The sequence below is a fragment of the Helobdella robusta genome (genome assembly GCF_000326865.2).
Source record: "Helobdella robusta unplaced genomic scaffold HELROscaffold_117, whole genome shotgun sequence".
Lineage (NCBI taxonomy): Eukaryota > Metazoa > Annelida > Clitellata > Rhynchobdellida > Glossiphoniidae > Helobdella > Helobdella robusta.
Window position 1 is genome coordinate 164,476 of NW_008703650.1, and position 19,359 is coordinate 183,834.

Sequence of the window (19,359 nt, forward strand, 5' to 3'; positions counted from 1 at the left end):
TTCCAAATTTGCCTGATGTTCAATTTTCATTTGCCACTATCAAAATTGAAAATGTTCCTCAGCCATCTCCAAAAAATTTAATGATCTCATTGATTAATACTTAATAGCGATGTAGTAAAAAAAGATTACGATTCAATGTCAATTTCACAGTTTTGATAAAGATGATTGAAATCATATCCCATACATTTTAGAACTTTGTTGCGCTTTTTTATACCATTTCCAAAAACATATTTTTGCGAAAAAGAATTCTCCAGTTTTTTAGTTGTGATTTATTGAAATTGTAATGTAGTATTATAGTGAAATAGCAAAAGTACAGTAACTTAGAGTATGAATGTATATAAAAAATAATTTAACGTTTATGGGTTGCCACATCAAGGGAATTAGTATGCAGTGACTGGGTTTGATGCCGTCTTTCAAAAGTAGTGTGTATGATGTGTTCCATTGAGTCAGATGTATTTACATGTATGGGTTGTATACTTGTCGTTTTTGCTCTAAAATTTAATAAAAAAAAGGTTTTACTCACGAACGCAATTTCCATTGCCATCCAAGTTGTAACCACTGTTACACTGAGAACATCTGTTGGGTGACTGACAGTTTTGGCAATTTGGAACGTTGCATTGCGCTGGGAATATTGAAAATATTTACGTTAGTTTTCTTCAAAGGAAGAATTTCTTCGTTTAACATAGAATGAGGTGAATGTTGAAAATTTTTATTTTATGTTTTTATGAAAAAAATAGTTTGAAATAATATTTTGGAAAAAAAGACAACATTTATTATTCAATTTACATCAACTTCAAAATGCCAACCGTCGCATCTGTTGTTAGCGACGTTCAAAGTGTATCCATTGTTGCAAACTGAACACACGTTCGGTGAGCTGCACGCGAAACAATTGCCAACGTTGCACTGAACTGAAAAATCATTTCATGTTTAAAAATTCAATTAATACATTAATTGAAATTCAAATAGCTTTTTTGTTCAAATGCTTTTTTGTTCTCAGTTCTATAAATCGAAGGTTTTATTTTCTGAAAAAAAGCAATAAGTTTATACTGACCAACACAATTTCCACTGCTATCCAAGTTGTAGCCACTGTTACACTGAGAACATCTGTTGGGTGACTGACAACTTTGACAGTTGGGAACGTTGCATTGCACTGTCATTAAGACATAAACAAATTTATTTATTTGAAATATTTTTAGTAAAAAATAGAAAAAATCTATTGAAATCAACTTCTACCATCGCATCTGTTGTTAGCCGCAATCAAAACGTATCCAACGTTGCAGATTGCACACACGTTGGGAGAGTTACACGTCAAGCAGTTAGCAATGTTACATTGAACTGAAATTATGGATGGTATAATAAACGTCTTATGATTTTATTTGAAATAATTTAAACTATAAGTTTGTTACAAATTAAGTTTGAAAACAATCGTATAAAAAACTTTTCAGTATAACTTTGAACAAAATTGAAATTTGTCCAACCACCCACTTCTGCAAACGTTGTTATTGGTGTCCAGCGTGTATCCATCGTTGCATTGGATGCATACATTTGCAACGAGACATGACTTGCAGTTCGCCACGTTGCATGATACTGGGATGGCTTTTTGAAAAAAATTCAATTTTTAGAGAGAAAATAAAATAATTTTTTAGATCAATAAAACTCTAGTCACAGATTTAAACTACAGACAGAAAATTTCTCTGATAACATTAAAAAATGATTGAATTGAAAAATTACAAAAATGATAAAAAATAATCATTTTATATGTTGCATCAAAAACTACTGAAAAAAGTGAAAAACAAAAAAGGTGAAAAATGCTTGCAGATCAAAATAGGCTCTAGTTATTTGAAAAGAATAATAACTCTGTAAACAAAATTTCATTCCAAATAAGAAATGTCAAATTTGAAACTTTATACGTACCAATGCAATTTGCATTACTATCCAGATAGTAGCCACTGTTACAGACGGAACATCTGTTTGGTGCTTGGCATTGCTGGCAGAACTGAACGTTGCATTGGGCTGAAAAGCAATCATGAAGTTTAAAAAAATAATAATGTTCCTAGGTAATGTTGTAATAACTATTTTAAAAATATTGCTACAAATTGCTTTTAGAAAAAAAATTTTGAATAAAACAAATAAAATTATATGTATTACCGCTCTACAGTTGGTTTATTCTATTTTATTGGTATGGCCATGGTGCAATAGTAAAGGTGGCAAAAATTGCCGCTACAGTGACCAAGATCGAATGGAAGTGGTTCCCGTTGGTCATAAGTAGTGTGAGATTGGTTGATTCAAGTTATTTATATGAATGGGTTGTGTGCTTGTTTTTGTTGCTCTGAAATGTAATAAAGAAAGAAGGTTTTACTCACGAATGCATTTTTCACTGTTATCCAAGTTGTAACCACTGTTACACTGAGAACATCGGTTGGGTGACTGACAGTTTTGACAATTTGGGACGTTGCATTGCACTGGGAATATAGAAAGTATTTCTGTTAGTTTTCTTCAGATGAAGAATTTTCTCGTTTTACACACCGTAATGTGAATGTTTAAAATTTTTATTTTCAACTTTTTAATAAAAGATCGGAATAGTTTTTTTCAAAATATACACAAAGTTTTTTATTTAATTTAGATCAACTTCACAATGCCCAACCGTCGCATCTGTTGTTAGCGACGTTCAAAGTGTATCCATTGTTGCAAACTGAACACACGTTCGGTGTGCTGCACGCGAAACAATTGCCAACGTTGCACTGAACTGAAAAAAAATTTCAAGTCAAAAATTTAAAAATAGAATTTATACATTTATCGAAATTCGAATAGCATTTTTGTTCAAATGCTTTTTTGTTCTTAGTGCTATAAATCAAAGATTTTAAAGGGATCTACACAAAAATTTTATTTTCTTAAAAAAGCATTAAGTTTATACTGACCAACACAATTTCCACTGCTATCCAAGTTGTAACCACTGTTACACTGAGAACATCTGTTGGGTGACTGACAACTTTGACAGTTGGGAACGTTGCATTGCACTGTCATTAAGACATAAACAAATTTATTTATTTGAAATATTTTTAGTAAAAAATAGAAAAAATCTATTGAAATCAACTTCTACCATCGCATCTGTTGTTAGCCGCAATCAAAACGTATCCAACGTTGCAGATTGCACACACGTTGGGAGAGTTACACGTCAAGCAGTTAGCAATGTTACATTGAACTGAAATTATGGATGGTATAATAAACGTCTTATGATTTTATTTGAAATAATTTAAACTATAAGTTTGTTACAAATTAAGTTTGAAAACAATCGTATAAAAAACTTTTCAGTATAACTTTGAACAAAATTGAAATTTGTCCAACCACCCACTTCTGCAAACGTTGTTATTGGTGTCCAGCGTGTATCCATCGTTGCATTGGATGCATACATTTGCAACGAGACATGACTTGCAGTTCGCCACGTTGCATGATACTGGGATGGCTTTATGAAAAAAATTTAGAAAGAGAATAAATTAATTTTTTTGATCAATGAAAATCTAAAGTCAAAGATTTAAATTAATGACTGAAAATTTCAAACATACTAAAAATTGATTGAATTAAAAAATTACAAAGACGGTCAAACTTTTATCATTTTATACAATGCATCAAAATCAACTTTAAAAAAAAACAAAAAATAGAAAAAATGGCAGTCAATTAAAATAAACATTAGTGATTCACTTAATCTAAAATTATAATGTCAACTTTGAATCTTTGTACATACGTATGCAGTTTGCATTACTATCCAGATAGTAGCCACTGTTACAGACGGAACATCTGTTCGGTGCTTGGCATTGCTGGCAGAACTGAACGTTGCATTGCGCTGGAAAGCATTTAAATCGTTCAAAAAATAAAAATCTTCTAGAAAATTTGAAAGAAAGAAATTGCTACAAGTTGCGTATAAAAATAAAAAAAATCAATTGTTTGAGCAGTGCAATGATGCGATAGTAAATGTTATTCAGATTTTAAGATTCATTGTTTGCTTGCCGACGTTGCTCTAAAATGTATCAAAGAGAAAATTTTTACTCACGAATGCAATTTCCATTGCTATCCAAGTTGTAGCCACTGTTACACTGGGAACATCTGTTGGGTGACTGACAACTTTGACAATTTGGGACGTTGCACTGCACTGGATAAGTTGTAAATATTTAACGTTTTTTTTCTTGAAATGAGGAATTATTTTGTTTAACAAAATGGGATGTGAATACTAACAGTTTTTATTTTCTACTTTTCTTAAAATGTTTGAATTTTTTTCACGAAAGGAAATACATACATAACAGTATTTTATTAAAATTAACAGTAAAAATGCCCAACCATCGCATCTGTTGTTAGCGACGTTCAAAGTGTATCCATTGTTGCAAACCGCACACACGTTCGGCGTGCTGCAAGCGAAACAATTGCCAACGTTGCATTGAACTGAAAAAGTTAAAGTTAGAAATTTAAAAATTCAAATACCACACTTAATAAAATTCAAAAAGCATTTTTGATGAGATGTTCTATTATTCTAATGCCTTCTTACTCAAATGTTTCTTGTAGTTTCAAAAAAAAATATTTTGTTTCATAGATTTAAAATAAGTTTATACTCACGAACGCAGTTTCCATTACCTAACAACTATCTAAAAATTAAATCTCAGATAAAAAACCTGGCATATAAATACATAACAGCAAAAACTAAGGCAGCATAGATTTAAAATAAGTTTATACTCACGAACGCAGTTTCCATTACCATCCAAGTTGTAACCACTGTTACATTGAGAGCATCTGTTTGGAGACTGACAATTCTGACAATTTGGAACGTTGCATTGCGCTAATTTTGGAAGGTGGATAAGTTTTATTCAATAATTTTTAAATAGAAATTAAAATTAAATAAAAAGGTATTGAAGCACTTGAGAACTAATTAACAATTTTATATTAATGCATTTATAGTGGCGCGATTGTAGAAATGTTAATTTGATGTTCAACTTCGAGCTGTATGAAAGATCCTAAAAAATTTAAATCATTTTCATCTCCTTGTTTTAAATTTACAAATAAATTTGTTTGTTCCCATTTAACGGCTTTGAAGATCCCATAATGCTGATATGGTGTGCGTTATCGAGATTAGCTAATTCTGTATATTTTAAAATAATTGTCATTTAATCAATACTCGTTATCATTTCCAATTATTTATCAATTTGTTAGTCTATTTATTTAGTTTAAAGTATGATTATCCTTAAGAATGTCAAGAGCCATCACCATCGACAGGGAAAATCCCAACCAAGCCAGTCTATGCACTGACACAATAGCCGCTCATAAGTTTCTGAGGATTCTCTTTATTGTGATTACAATTTATTTCCTCTTTGGCGACTGATCTTTCTTTTTAATAACCACTTTTCCACTTTAGCTACAGAGCCTGCACCATTGAGTTTTACTAAAACTTGCGCTTAAAATTTACTCTGAAGAAATCAACTGTCATCTACTTACTTTTTGCTGACAAATCGTTTTTATTTGATTTATTTAGTTTTCTGAAACGTTGTAATATTTATTTGTACGCACAAATGAAAATTAGAGCAATGTTAAAACAAAAGTTGGTAATTATATTATACTCACGAACGCAATTCCCACTGCTATCCAAGTTGTAGCCAATGTTGCACTGAGAACATCTGTTGGGTGACTGACAAGTTTGACAATTGGGAACATTGCATTGTACTGGGAATGTTGAAAATAATAATTATCGTTAGTTTTCTTCAAAACAGAGACTGCATCATTTTAATCAAATCAGTAGGAAAAAATTTAACCATCGCATCTGTTGTTAGCTGCATTCAGAGTGAATCCTTGGTTGCAAATTGAACACACGTTGGGTGTGTTACACAAGACGCAGTTAGCAATATTGCATTGCACTGAAAATGTATTTGAGGTTAAAAATATTCGTAAATTATAATCATTTTCTGTAAAGTTTTTTTTTTATCATAAATTGTTCAATGTTCATTAATTCAAATTTCAATATGAAGGTGTTACGAGTAGAAGTTTTTTTCTAGAAATAGATAAATTTAGTGCTCACAAAGGCAGTTTCCATTATTATCCAAGTTGTAACCAGTGTTACATTGGGAACATTTGTTTGGTGTCTGACAGAATTGACAGTTTGGAACGTTGCATTGCACTGTTTTATAAATGTGAAAATATCTTCCTTTTCTGATATTTTTATTATGATAATTGTTAAAAAATTGAAAAAATAATTGAAACAATAACAAATCCAATTAATAATGATTAATTTTTAGTAGAGTTTTGTAATGACCAATTCTTTTGAGATGAAGTACAAAAATTAAAATATCTTAAACTAACAAATAGTTTGCGATTTTAAATTATTTTTCATATAGTATTTCTGTTAACGAACGGTATGTAAAAACTTAATCAATACAAAATTTATAACCTTTTCAAAACATGTACTCATATCAATTTCTTCTCTTACCTTAACAATTATCAAGCTTGGATATCAAACAAACTGACTTGTTGTCTTATATTATATCATTATTTTCAATATTGTGTATTATTGTTCAGTCTGCCTGTTTAAAATTTGTTTCGTTTTTCAAATTTTTACCAGTATCATTTAAAAAAATTGTACATATTTTTGAAAATAAGTTGTCAAGATACTTATAAAACAGGTTTATTGGGCGTTGAAGGCTTTGTAAGTTAGTTATTCTCTCTATATTACTCCTCAGACGACAATAAAATACACAAAGTTTACGTAGAAACGCTTGAAACCACACATCTCACGCTGTATATGATGAGCGAAATTGCCTAAACTATCAACCTGCATGCATTTGGAGCTATCCAACCACTTATTAAAGCAAATGAACAACAAATCAAAATAAAAAATTGTGCAATAAAATGTCCACGATCATAACATGACACCTATTGTAATGCGAAATAAATTTGAACATAACTTTTCGGTGTATAAACAAAAATATCCAACCATCACATCTGTTGTTGGCGACATTCAACGTGTATCCAGTGTTACAAACAGCGCACACGTTGGGTGTACTGCACGACAAACAGTTGGCAACAGTACATTGAACTGGAAAGATAATTATCAAACATTTTAGTAATTGTTTAGAATCAGAAAATTCAAAAATTTCATAAAAAAATATCAAGACATAAAAATATCATTAGCCAACGGCTCAATGTAACATAAAAAAATGTATCTGATTAGAAAAAAAGAGCATGTAAAAGACAGGATAAATACAAATTCAAATGTTGGACATCAGTGCTGACATGACGAACTAACCAAAAATGTGAACGGCGAAAGTGTAAAAAAAAGTCAGAACTTTTACTTCCTCATGGAAATTAATTTTTAAAGCGCGTCAACAAAAAATATGTAATAGTAATATTTACAATGAAAATTACCATTAAAAATTACTTACGAACGCAGTTTCCATTGCCATCCAAATTGTAACCAATGTTACATATGGAACATCTGTTTGGAGACTGACAATTTTGACAATTTGGAACGTTGCATTGCGCTAATTTCAGAAGGTTAATAATTTTTTATTCAACTATTTTTTTAAACAAATTAAAATCAAATGATAAAAAATTGAAATACTTGAGAACTACTTAATAATTTAAATTGATGAGATTTTTAGTAACATGATAGTAAAAATATTGCTTGAAAAGATATTCTGATGTTCAACTCCAAGAAGTAACCAAAATTTTGTGGTTACTTTAATTTCCTACTTTTTCGTACACAGTTGTGCACACTTTTTCCTTATAATTTTTAGCTTGATTGAATGTTGACTGTTTTTTAGCGATTTAAAGTATTATTTATAACTAGGATCTGAGTTTATTACTTTATAGAAATCGACTGTCATCTACGTACTAGTTGCTGACAAATTGTTTTCATTTAAATAATTTAATTTTTTAAACGTTGGAAAACTTATTTGTACGTACGAATACAATTTCCATTGCTCTCTAAGCTGTAGCCACTGTTACATTGGAAACATCTGTTGGGTGACTGACAGTTTTGACAATTCGGAACGTTGCACTGTACTGTATTTTAATATAAACCAATTTAGTATTTTTAGATGATTAGATTTCAAAAATCAGAACATAAATTAATTAAAATCAACATTACAAAACGAAATTTTCTAACCATCGCATCTGTTGTTGGCCGCATTCAAAACGTATCCAATGTTGCAGATTGCACACACGTTGGGAGAGTTACACGTCAAGCAGTTAGCAATGTTACACTGGACTGTATTTTAGGATTCGATGTTTAACGCCTTACTTTTGTCTCATTTGAAATAAAATAAACCAAATGTAAAGTTGAAAAAAATTTAAAAATTACAAATATTACTGTAGCTTTAAACAAAATTGAAATTTTTTTAATCACCCACTTCTGCAAACGTTGTTATTGGTGTCCAGCGTGTATCCATCGTTGCATTGGATGCATACATTTGCAACGAGACATGACTTGCAGTTCGCCACGTTGCATGATACTGGGATGGCTTTATGAAATGTTCATATCATCAGATTAAATACTATTCTATAGTTAAATTATATTCAAAACATTTTTAAAATTTATAAATTTATTCTTATATGTTTTGCTAATTAAAACGTTTTTCAGTTAAGGAAAAAACATATGCTAATAGACAGTACCAAAAAAAGTTGAAAACAAAGAGAAAACTAACAGCTAACCTAATTTAACAGATACAAAACAGTCACCAAGCAGATAATAGTTGAAATTAGAACACATATATATATCAGCTAATATAATGAATACAAGTTATACAAGAAGTCATTGAACACATAATCTGATATATTATTAATACCAAACATTAATTTTCAAATTCTAAAATTCTTCGATAGTACTAAAACAAAATATAAAATTTATCAGAAACTACAAAATAGATAAAAAAAACAATAAAACTTTGGTAGCGTAAACATTAGCAAAAGTGCTACAATATATTAATAAATATGGTTTTAAACAATCACATTTACATTAGAATTGAAACGTCGAATTTAAATCAGTGTACTTACGAACGCAGTTTGCATTACTATCCAGATAGTAGCCACTGTTACAGACGGAACATCTGTTCGGTGCTTGGCATTGTTGGCAGAACTGAACGTTGCATTGCGCTGAAAAGTATTTGAAGCATTTTTATCATCAACAACAATAACGATTTTTATTTAAATATTTTTGAAAAAATTAACTGCAAGTTGTTAACAAATTAGGCACAAATTATGGTTTGCCCACAATACGGTCTAAACAATTGAAATGCTATAATTTGTACCATGAAATTTGATAATTATATTTCACTCACGTATGCAGTTTCCATTGCCATCTAAGTTGTAACCACTGTTACACTGAGAACATCGGTTGGGTGACTGACAGTTTTGACAATTTGGAACGTTGCATTGCACTGTGTTTTTAAATATTAAATACAGTTATTTTTCTTTTGAGAGGAAACTATTTCTATTAAAATTTTTATATTTATTATCAAAACTTGTACAAATAATTTGAACTTATAATTCGCAAGTTGCAATTTACTTTCAACGGAACACCTCAAATTTTCAGACATCTGCTGTGCATTATCAAAAATTGAAAAACTTATTGCATCCACCAAACTACTTTAACCCTAGAACGACCAATACCGATGTTATTTCTGAGATTTGGGTTAAAAGTGCTATCTGCATTCATTTCGTTATTTAAATTGATTAAAACTACCTCTCCTATTTGCATATCGACTGACTATATACATTCTCTATATCTTCTATTTTACCATTATCATTTTTAAAAAAATTTCTCAAATTTGGGATGAGTTGTCGAAACACTTATAAACAAGTTTTATGAATGACGAAAACTCGGAAAGTTAACGAATGGAAATTCATTCTCTCTTTATTATCACCCAGACAACAACAGCATGCGTGGTGCAGAGCCTTACGTGCGAATCCATGCATCGTTCACAAGAACCAGACAACTAAGATGGGGGATCAAAACTAGAAATACTTGGCGATTATTTTTCTTTTTCACTTATCGCTTGGTTAACTTGTTTTAATGTAAAACAAGTAATTAAACTAGTTTTTCTGCTAAATTTTCAAAAAGTTACAAAATGATTGTTCACTGTTGATAACCCATGCCCCATTCAATCCCATTTAAATACACCAAAAAATCCACTGACTACAATGCAATCAAATCTAGTCGCTGCAAAGCAGTACCATGCACCATCAACCATTGAGCCATCCCGTGGTCCAATAACCCAAACAAATAACAAATTAAAAACAAAATTTTTAAAATGCAAAATAACTTTGGACATAATTTCTTATTTCATGAACAAAATATCCAACCATCGCATCTGTTGTTAGCAACATTCAAATTGTATCCATTGTTACAGACCGCACACACGTTCGGAGTGCTGCACGACAAGCAATTGGCAACAGTGCATTGGACTGAGAAGAAAATATATAAGGATTTTAGACTTTCATATAATCTACAAATTCAAAAATTTTTTTAGTAAAACGTAAAAACATAAAATATCATTAACCATCTGTTCAAAGTAGCATAGAAATATATTTAATTAGAAAAAGATCATATGGAAAAACAGAATAAATACGAATTCAATCGATACTTATCAGTGCTTACAAAATGAACTAAGCAAAAATGTTTACAGTGAAACTTTTGCTTTTCTGAAGATAAAAAATATCTGAAAAAATAAATAAAAAAAAGAATTAGGCTTTTAAGTTTCTCACAGAAATTAATTTTTGAAGCAAGTATGGATCGGAACACTTTATGGTTAATCAATACTAAACGAACCGCTTAAACAAAATTTACATATTTACAACGAAAATTGCCTTTAAAAATCACTTACGAACGCAGTTTCCATTACCATCCAAATTGTAGCCACTGTTACATATGGAACATCTGTTTGGTGTTTGGCATTGCTGGCAGAACTGAACGTTGCACTGAGCTGAAAAATGTGAATAATCTCATCAACTCTAATAAAATATTTATTAATCAAACTAAATACATTTTTTAAATAAAAATGATAAGAGACCAAATTATAAAATAATATTTTTATGGCGTGCGAATGTTAATCATGACTGCAAGGACATAAATGACAAAATAACTCAAATTATCAGTCTACAAAATCAATGTACATAAATAAAATATACATACACTAAAAATTGTTTAAATCGAATGTCTGGACAGCGTCTTATATGTTACAAAATAAAAAAATGAGATTGAAATATATCATGTACATATGAGAAATTATTATATAAAACAAGTGGGGACTAATTTTTTTTCATAATACTAACATAAGGACTAATCATCGCATATAATTTATTTCTACTCACGAATACAGTTTCCAATGCTATCCAGGTTATAGCCACTATTACATTGGAAACATGTGTTGGGTGATTGGCATTGTTGACAAAATGGAACGTTACATTGAGCTGTGAATGTCGAAATATTTGCCTGTTATACAGTAACTATAAAAATATATATCAAAAATAAATGATTGTTCATGTTCAAACATTAAATTGAAAAGAGGTTTCATAGTTGAACAAGTAAGGAAACTACCATTTTAATTAAAATTTTAATTACGTTTTCAATCATTTTTATCTATCTCACAAAAGTGAACTAATAGAGTTGATTTCAAATTGCAAACTCTAATAAAAGGTTAAATTTATAGTAAGGTAATACATGACCGACATGTTCATCTCAATAATATAGGGTCAGATATTAAATTGAACTCAAAAATTTATGAAGAAAACAATTTCGGTATTTTATGGTTAATTATGTAACATTTTTACATTAACTTCAAAAAATGGAAATTCCACACTGTATCGTTGTAAATATCAATTCATTTTATTTCATAATTATTATTATTCGTTCTGCAAAGTATATTCCATTTTTGTACTCACCAACGCAGTTTCCACTGCCATCCAGATTGTAGCCACTGTTACATTGGGAACATCTGTTGGGTGACTGACAGTTCTGGCAATTAGGAACGTTGCACTGCACTGTCATCATTATACAAATTCTAATTTAATTTTGTATGTTTCAGCTTTGGGTCTTTAGAAAATATTTTGTTAAAAAATTATGAAAAATATTGTGATCAAAATTTATTTTAAATGAAAAATAGTTTCCAACCATCGCATCTGTTGTTAGCGACATTCAACGTGTACCCATTGTTGCACAGTGCACACACGTTCGGCGAGTTACACGTCAAACAATTAGCGATATTACATTGGACTGAAAATGACAGTTATGTATCAAATGATTGTTCGGGTTTATTACATTTAACAAATTTTTACTTGTTTAAACAGCTGAGCATTTACAATTGAATAAGTTTATAACTCTCCAACAAATTATGATTAAAATTTAAGAGTAGGTCAGAACAAACTGAAAAGTTACAATAAATAACCGGATGATATTCAAAACAAAACGCACTTCTGCAGACGTTATTGTTGGTATCGAGCGTGTAACCATCATTGCACAGGTAGCAGACATTCGCTACGAGACATGATCGGCAGTTGGCAACGTTGCACGTTATTGGAATTTCTTCATTCAAAATAATTGTTTTCAGTGTTTAGTTCAAAACAGAAAACTTGAGAAAACTAAAAAATTTAAATTATAAACTTATAACTATGTTTAAAACTAAAATACTCACGAACGCAGTTTGCATTACTATCCAGATAGTAGCCACTGTTACAGACGGAACATCTGTTCGGTGCTTGGCATTGCTGGCAGAACTGAACGTTGCATTGTGCTGCGAATATAAATTATTGGAATTGTTTTCAATATAAATACTTAATAATATTGTTGTAATTGTTGAAAATTTTATTTAGTCTTTTATATGAAGAAATAAAGCCTCAAAGCAGGATATGGAAACAAAAGATTCAAAAAAATTGTCATCATCATTATCGTCGCACATCAAAATACTTCACTAACGAATGCAGATTTCATTGCTATCCAAGCTGTAGCCACTGTTACACTGAGAACATCTGTTGGGTGACTGACAGGTTTGACAGTTGGGAACGTTGCATTGCACTGAAAATAAAATTATAACTAATTGTATCAGTTTTGAATCTGCAAGTATTTGAATTAGAAATAAAAATGGAAAAATTAAAAATTCAGTATACAATTCAAATCAAAAGACATAAAAAACAACCATCGCATCTGTTGTTGGCAGCGTTCAAAGTGTATCCAGTGTTGCAAACTGCACACACGTTCGGTGTGTTGCACGAAACACAGTTGGCAACGTTGCACTGGACTGAATGAGTTTGTAAAAAAAAAAAATGACAATCATTTTTTTAATCTGTCAGTTTTGATAGTTTTGAAGTTTCGAGTGTTGCATTGCACAATAAAAATCAATAAAAAAATGCAAATTAATGCAATTCAGTGCGAAATGGTAAAAAAGTATAACCATCGCATCTGTTGTTAGCAACATTCAGAGTGAATCCTTGATTGCAAACTGAACACACGTTCGGTGTATTGCACGAAACACAGTTGACAACGTTACACTGGACTGGATTTATTAATAAGTGAATCAAAATTTGTATTTGTTTTATCTTCTTCAAGGAAAACTTTAATAAAAATACTATCGAGGCAATAATTATTGCAACTTTAAATAAAATAAAAATCACAACATTATCAGGATTAAAATTTAAAATGAAAAGACATGTATATATCAATATTATTCTAACTTTGTAGCATTAAACAAACATTTAAAAACATTTCTAGTGCAGCTCAGTGAAACGACGAAATTTCAATTTAGAAGGTTATAAATATATTAAAAATTATTGTTTTTTTTGCAGCTTAACGGCGTTTCAGCACGATGCTGCTATTTTCACGCCATTGGATCCTTAGAAACTGATTATTTTGTTGTGACATCTAGAAAACTTCAAATTCTGTTGATCAAATCTATTTCCTTTACAAATGAAATCAAGACTTTTCGAATTTTTATTCCGAAAGAGCAATTCTTCATTTGATGGAACCCCGAGTTTTATTTGATCTAATCAAATTTTTCACATTCAGTTAATATATGCTAAAATTATAGTTTTTTGTCGCAGGTTTCACAATAAGGTGGCTTTGTTTTGTTGAGGATCCAGGAATGTGTGATTGCTGGTTGTCCTATTTTTAATCTATTGATCTACAGACTGAAGTTGACGATTTAAATAACTATTATTAAACTTTTTGTTATTTACTGATGGCATAATTAATTTTAAGGAATTTGATGTTTTAATCCACTCTTCCGGCCTTTTTTCAACAATAAGGTTGTTTGTTGAATTCTTTAAATCACTGGACGGAATTGGAACTTTAGATAATGGCATCGAATGACCTTGAGAAGCCATCTGATCTACCTTTTCATTTCTCTCAATTCCAACGTGACTGGGGAATCATATTATAATTAATTTTTTTGCAATCCAGGATATTATAAATTTTAATTTTCATTTGAATTATTAATGGATTTAGAAGTTTGTATTGTTTCAAGGCTGATAGAGTAAACAAGGAATCCGAAAATACTAGAAATTTATTTTTCTCTGAATTAATAATGAAGTTTAAAGCCATGTCTTTTTTTGTCTATAGCAAGGATCTCTGCGGTGCAAATTGAAGCAGCTCCTGGTAGGTGCATCATTAATCAATGAACACTTTCCTTTGCCTATGATCCATCCGTATATATTTGAATAAAGTTTAAATGTTATTAATTTTTTTTTAACTAACGTTTTTGCTAGTTTTACATCTTGGCCCATTCCTGCTATTGACGTATCAATTTCTGGGTGCTTTAGTAACCAAGGAAGAAATTCAAACTTTAATTTTTCCATGGTCTTTTTATTTTTAATGTCTTTGATGAATTCTTTTAGTTTTATTAAAAGTGTTGGAATTAATTTTAATTTTGGTGCCTTTGTTTTTTTATTTTTAATGTCTTTGATGAATTCTTTTTTTAGTCTTATTAAAATTGTTGGAATTGATTTAAAATTTGCTGCCTTAGTTTTTGCTGTTATGTATTTATATGCCAGGTTTTTTATCTGAGATTTAATTTTTAGATAGTATATTAAGGCTAATTTTTGGTGTCTTAAATTTAATGACATTTTCTCTGCCAAAACATGGAGACGTATGGATGGCGATGTTCAGTATGCTCCTAGACACCTTCTTAACGATTCGTTGACTATTGGGATTTTTGTGAAAAGCCATATACTGGAGAACCATTATTTAATACTGCTCGTTTTGGATTATGTACACAGTACAGTCATTGATTATGAGAAATCATTGGTTGAAATTACATCTTATAATTAATGAATGGCTAGAAATAAACGTCCAGTGCACCGTGAGTTCTACAAAGTAGAATTCGAATTTTTTGACATTAAACATTTTTTTTAATAAAGAAAAATTGAAAAGCATAATTAAATTAAAATCGACAGCAAAAAGTTTCTAACCATCGCATCTGTTGCTAGGGACGTTCAAAGTGTATCCACCGTTGCAAACTGAGCACACGTTCGGTGTGCTACAAGAAAGGCAGTTAGCAACGTTGCACTGGGCTGGAAACATTTTTTTTTTAAATTTCGGATATACTTTTTTTTAATAACATTATATACTCATTGTATGTTTGTATGTAAGAATGTGTGTGTGTGCGTATTTGGGTGATTTGTGTGTCTGAACTTTGAAATTATTCAAATAAATTTTGTAAATACTTTCAATCAGTGTAAAAAACAAAATACCATACACACATTACATTCCATAGCGTAATTTAAGATGTTTCCTTCATGAATATGATATATTTTATACTAACGAATGCAGTTTCCATTGCTATCCAAGTTGTAACCACTGTTACACTGAGAACATCTGTATGGTGACTGACAGTTTTGACAATTCGGAACGTTGCATTGCACTGTTATAAAAAGGTAAAGAATTAATTGGCAAATAATTCAGAAAAATTGTATGCAAAAAATCAATTCAGTGATGGTTCGTTTTTATCCAAACGCACTGATAATTAAATTGTATTTCAACAATAAACTTTCCAACCATCGCATCTGTTGTTGGCGGCATTCAGAGTATATCCAGTGCTGCAAACGGCACAGACGTTAGGAGAACTGCACGCGTAACAGTTGGCGATGTTACATTGCACTGAGAATAAAATGTTTTTTATTTCTACTCGGATTAAAATCACCGAAATAAAAATCTATTCACCATAATTTAATGAATTCACTAGAATACTTAAATTTCAATGTCATATTGATAACAATTTAAATTGTAAATTAACGTGAAAAAACGCTCACATCTGCAAACGTTGTTAGTGGAGTCGAGCGTGTAACCATCGTTGCACTGATTGCACACATTTGCAAAGAGACATTGTCGACAGTTTGCAACGTTGCACGGGATTGGTGCAGCTTAAGTTAAATAATTTTATTCAAATTTTAATTCGATAAAATATATAAATCAAAACAAACTTCAGCCATTACAAGATAAACATTATCTCGATAATGCACCTCATTTAAACATAACACATAACTTTATATATATAAAGAAGGTAATGAGATCCAAGATTTAACACAATTTGAAATAAGTTTAACACAATTTGAAATAAATTTTTACATTCATTTTTTATAAACTTAGATGTACATAACTTAAATACAGTTTTATCAAATATTTTACCATAAACAAAATACTGGCAGAACGGAATGTTGCACTGGACTAAAAATTTGCAAAATATTTTTATCATATAGTAACTAATATTTTTACAAAAAAATATTTCAACAACTCACTGATGCAGTTTCCATTGCTGTCCAAGTTGTAACCACTGTTACATTGGGAACATCTGTTGGGTGACTGACAGGTTTGACAGTTTGGAACGTTGCACTGCACTGTTATTGTTTCAAAACAATTTTATAACAGTTGAAAAAAAATTGTTGTCATAAGTTTGAAATAAACAAACGCTGTCAAATCAATTTCCAATAATGTTGATCTATACATATCAGATTTAATAACGTCAAAAATAATTCTCGTAATCAAATTATTTGGCAAACATTCTTCACTATAAGTGACATCATATAAATATATCCAACTAACGAATGCAATTTCCATTGCTATCCAAGTTGTAGCCACTGTTACACTGGGAACATCTGTTGGGTGACTGACACTGTTGGCAGTTTGGAACGTTGCACTGTGCTGAAAATTTATAACAAATTATTAAATATTAGTAAAAGAAATTGAAACAAGCATTCTGAACAAGAACATGAACAAGAAATGAATGATCAAGAAAAACGTCTAACCATCGCATCTGTTGTTGGCAGCGTTCAAAGTGTATCCAGTGTTGCAAACTGCACACACGTTCGGTGTGTTGCACGAAAAACAATTTGCTACGTTGCACTGAACTGAATTTTTTCGTTAGTTTAGATTTTTAAATCTTTCTTATCAAATGTATTAAAAAATTCTATAAAGAGAGCCATACTTTTGGAAATAGTTCTAATATAAAACGTGGACGAATTTATTTTTAAAATTTCACTACCAATTATTGCCAACAAATGTTTAAAAATTAATAAAATTATCAAATTTTGGAAAATAGTGTTGCAACAAAAAACTAGTAAACTTAAATTTGATTTCATTGAACGAATCTTCATTTAAAATATCCTAAAAGTGAATATATTTGGTGTACTCACCAACGCAGTTTCCACTGCTATCCAAGCTGTAACCACTGTTACATTGGGAACATCTGTTGGGTGACTGACAGTTTTGACAATTGGGAACACTGCATTGCACTGAAATTTTAAAACAAATTCACATCAAATTTGAAAAAAAACTTGTGTACATTGTGTTTCTTTGCTAAAATTTATATTAAAAATTGAAAAAGATATTTAACACTTTTCCAAAACTCCGAGAAATCAACGACACACAAACATTTTAAGCAAATAACAGGTTTAACGACGCATCACACATTAAGCATGCTAAAGACTGGCATCAATTTTCGCATTCAAATCTGGTCTCTGCACGCACTGCAAACCAGGCCCAGGCATCTAAAACCGCTAAGCCGTCATTTTTTGTCTTAATGAGAGGTTTTTGTTGCGTTTGGATGTAATGAAAGATTAAGCATAATTGAAACAAATTTCATTTTAATAAACAAATAAACGAAACCGTGAATAAATATTTGGTATTCATTACATTCAATTCTTTTTCGTTTTATTTGAAACATCAAAGTTTATTAATAGGCAGAGTTTTATTAAACACGGCCAAAAAATTCATATTTGAAAATTTTACATTTGTTTCAATGTTTGCTTCATATGCTACAATGTTTGCTACATTTTCTTCAATGTTTACTTATTATAAACTTAAGAACTGGTTATAAATTTTAGTTTGAAATGTGAACCGTTAGAAGAATCATCAAAGTGAATAACTAATGTGTGCAACATTTCAAAACCTATTCCTATTCCGAAATAGACACTAGCGATTCGTTATAATTTTCTAACATATGTTGGAAACTCGTAACATGAAAAAAATTAAATCAAGAAAAATGAAATTTTATCAATTTCATTATTTTGTATACTCACAAACGCAGTTTCCATTGCCATCCAAATTGTAGCCGCTGTTACATTGAGAACATCTGTTGGGTGACTGGCAGTATTGGCAGTTTGGAATGTTGCATAGCACTGCGTACATTTAATTAATTGTTTTCAATATACTTTTGGTATAATTTGCTGATTTAAATTTGAAATGAGGTGAAATGGACACAAGTTGATACAAATAAATACCATCGCATCTGTTGCTGGTGACATTCAAAGTGTACCCACTGTTACAGACTGCACAGACGTTCGGTGTGTTGCACGAGAAGCAGTTAGCAACATTACATTGGACTGAAATTTAAAGTTTTATTTTTTGTATGTTTATTTTCTATCAACAAACTTCAAAAAACATTTGAATCAAATGTCAATAATATAAGTTCTTGCATGTAACAGGCGGAGATTATTTTGCGTTAGAACCCGGGCACTGCATCAACAAAACCAGGCACCTTAACCATTACACCATCGCGCGGGCCAATAAAAAGTTTTCTTTATCAATTCTTTCTTCTTAATTCTACCTTTCAGTTCTTCGTTGTTCTTATACATAACCATGGCGATAGATAAAAGAACTGCTTGCATGGTTTCACACAAAATTTTTTAAGTTTTTTGAATTTTTGAAAAGTGATTGCTGATCAAAAAATGTTGATAGTAAAATCTCTGATAAATAAAAATTTTGTTCGACGCCAACTACGATTAGCCGAAAATAGAACGTCTCCTAATTTCCTGAGACACACGAGGGTACCTAGGACATGTTGCCCAGCTGAGCGTCTTATTAGTTAGTTCAAGTCCTCTAATTCTAATTAAACAGCGTAATCA

General features: G+C 30.6%; 1 protein-coding gene across 1 annotated transcript in view; it reads right to left on the reverse strand.

The window, feature by feature from the left end:
- Positions 1–515: 515 nt before the first annotated feature.
- Positions 516–19,359, reverse strand: part of HELRODRAFT_183748 (hypothetical protein) — a gene marked incomplete at both ends in the record, with an annotated part of 28,080 nt that continues 9,236 nt past the window's right edge. The window contains 41 exons of the mRNA XM_009013330.1: positions 516–622; positions 807–908; positions 1,052–1,150; positions 1,234–1,335; positions 1,486–1,596; positions 1,915–2,013; positions 2,645–2,746; positions 2,919–3,017; positions 3,101–3,202; positions 3,353–3,463; positions 3,743–3,841; positions 4,049–4,147; positions 4,333–4,434; positions 4,745–4,825; positions 5,605–5,703; positions 5,793–5,894; positions 6,968–7,069; positions 7,416–7,514; positions 8,141–8,242; positions 8,385–8,495; positions 9,028–9,126; positions 9,312–9,410; positions 10,336–10,437; positions 10,857–10,955; positions 11,914–12,012; positions 12,143–12,244; positions 12,443–12,553; positions 12,663–12,761; positions 12,944–13,081; positions 13,164–13,265; positions 13,419–13,520; positions 15,430–15,531; positions 15,783–15,881; positions 16,016–16,117; positions 16,270–16,380; positions 16,756–16,854; positions 17,060–17,158; positions 17,263–17,364; positions 17,650–17,748; positions 18,535–18,633; positions 18,736–18,837. Of these exons, the coding sequence (XP_009011578.1) occupies positions 516–622; positions 807–908; positions 1,052–1,150; positions 1,234–1,335; positions 1,486–1,596; positions 1,915–2,013; positions 2,645–2,746; positions 2,919–3,017; positions 3,101–3,202; positions 3,353–3,463; positions 3,743–3,841; positions 4,049–4,147; positions 4,333–4,434; positions 4,745–4,825; positions 5,605–5,703; positions 5,793–5,894; positions 6,968–7,069; positions 7,416–7,514; positions 8,141–8,242; positions 8,385–8,495; positions 9,028–9,126; positions 9,312–9,410; positions 10,336–10,437; positions 10,857–10,955; positions 11,914–12,012; positions 12,143–12,244; positions 12,443–12,553; positions 12,663–12,761; positions 12,944–13,081; positions 13,164–13,265; positions 13,419–13,520; positions 15,430–15,531; positions 15,783–15,881; positions 16,016–16,117; positions 16,270–16,380; positions 16,756–16,854; positions 17,060–17,158; positions 17,263–17,364; positions 17,650–17,748; positions 18,535–18,633; positions 18,736–18,837 (4,196 nt within the window). The remainder of the gene's footprint in view (positions 623–806; positions 909–1,051; positions 1,151–1,233; positions 1,336–1,485; positions 1,597–1,914; positions 2,014–2,644; positions 2,747–2,918; positions 3,018–3,100; positions 3,203–3,352; positions 3,464–3,742; positions 3,842–4,048; positions 4,148–4,332; positions 4,435–4,744; positions 4,826–5,604; positions 5,704–5,792; positions 5,895–6,967; positions 7,070–7,415; positions 7,515–8,140; positions 8,243–8,384; positions 8,496–9,027; positions 9,127–9,311; positions 9,411–10,335; positions 10,438–10,856; positions 10,956–11,913; positions 12,013–12,142; positions 12,245–12,442; positions 12,554–12,662; positions 12,762–12,943; positions 13,082–13,163; positions 13,266–13,418; positions 13,521–15,429; positions 15,532–15,782; positions 15,882–16,015; positions 16,118–16,269; positions 16,381–16,755; positions 16,855–17,059; positions 17,159–17,262; positions 17,365–17,649; positions 17,749–18,534; positions 18,634–18,735; positions 18,838–19,359) is intronic.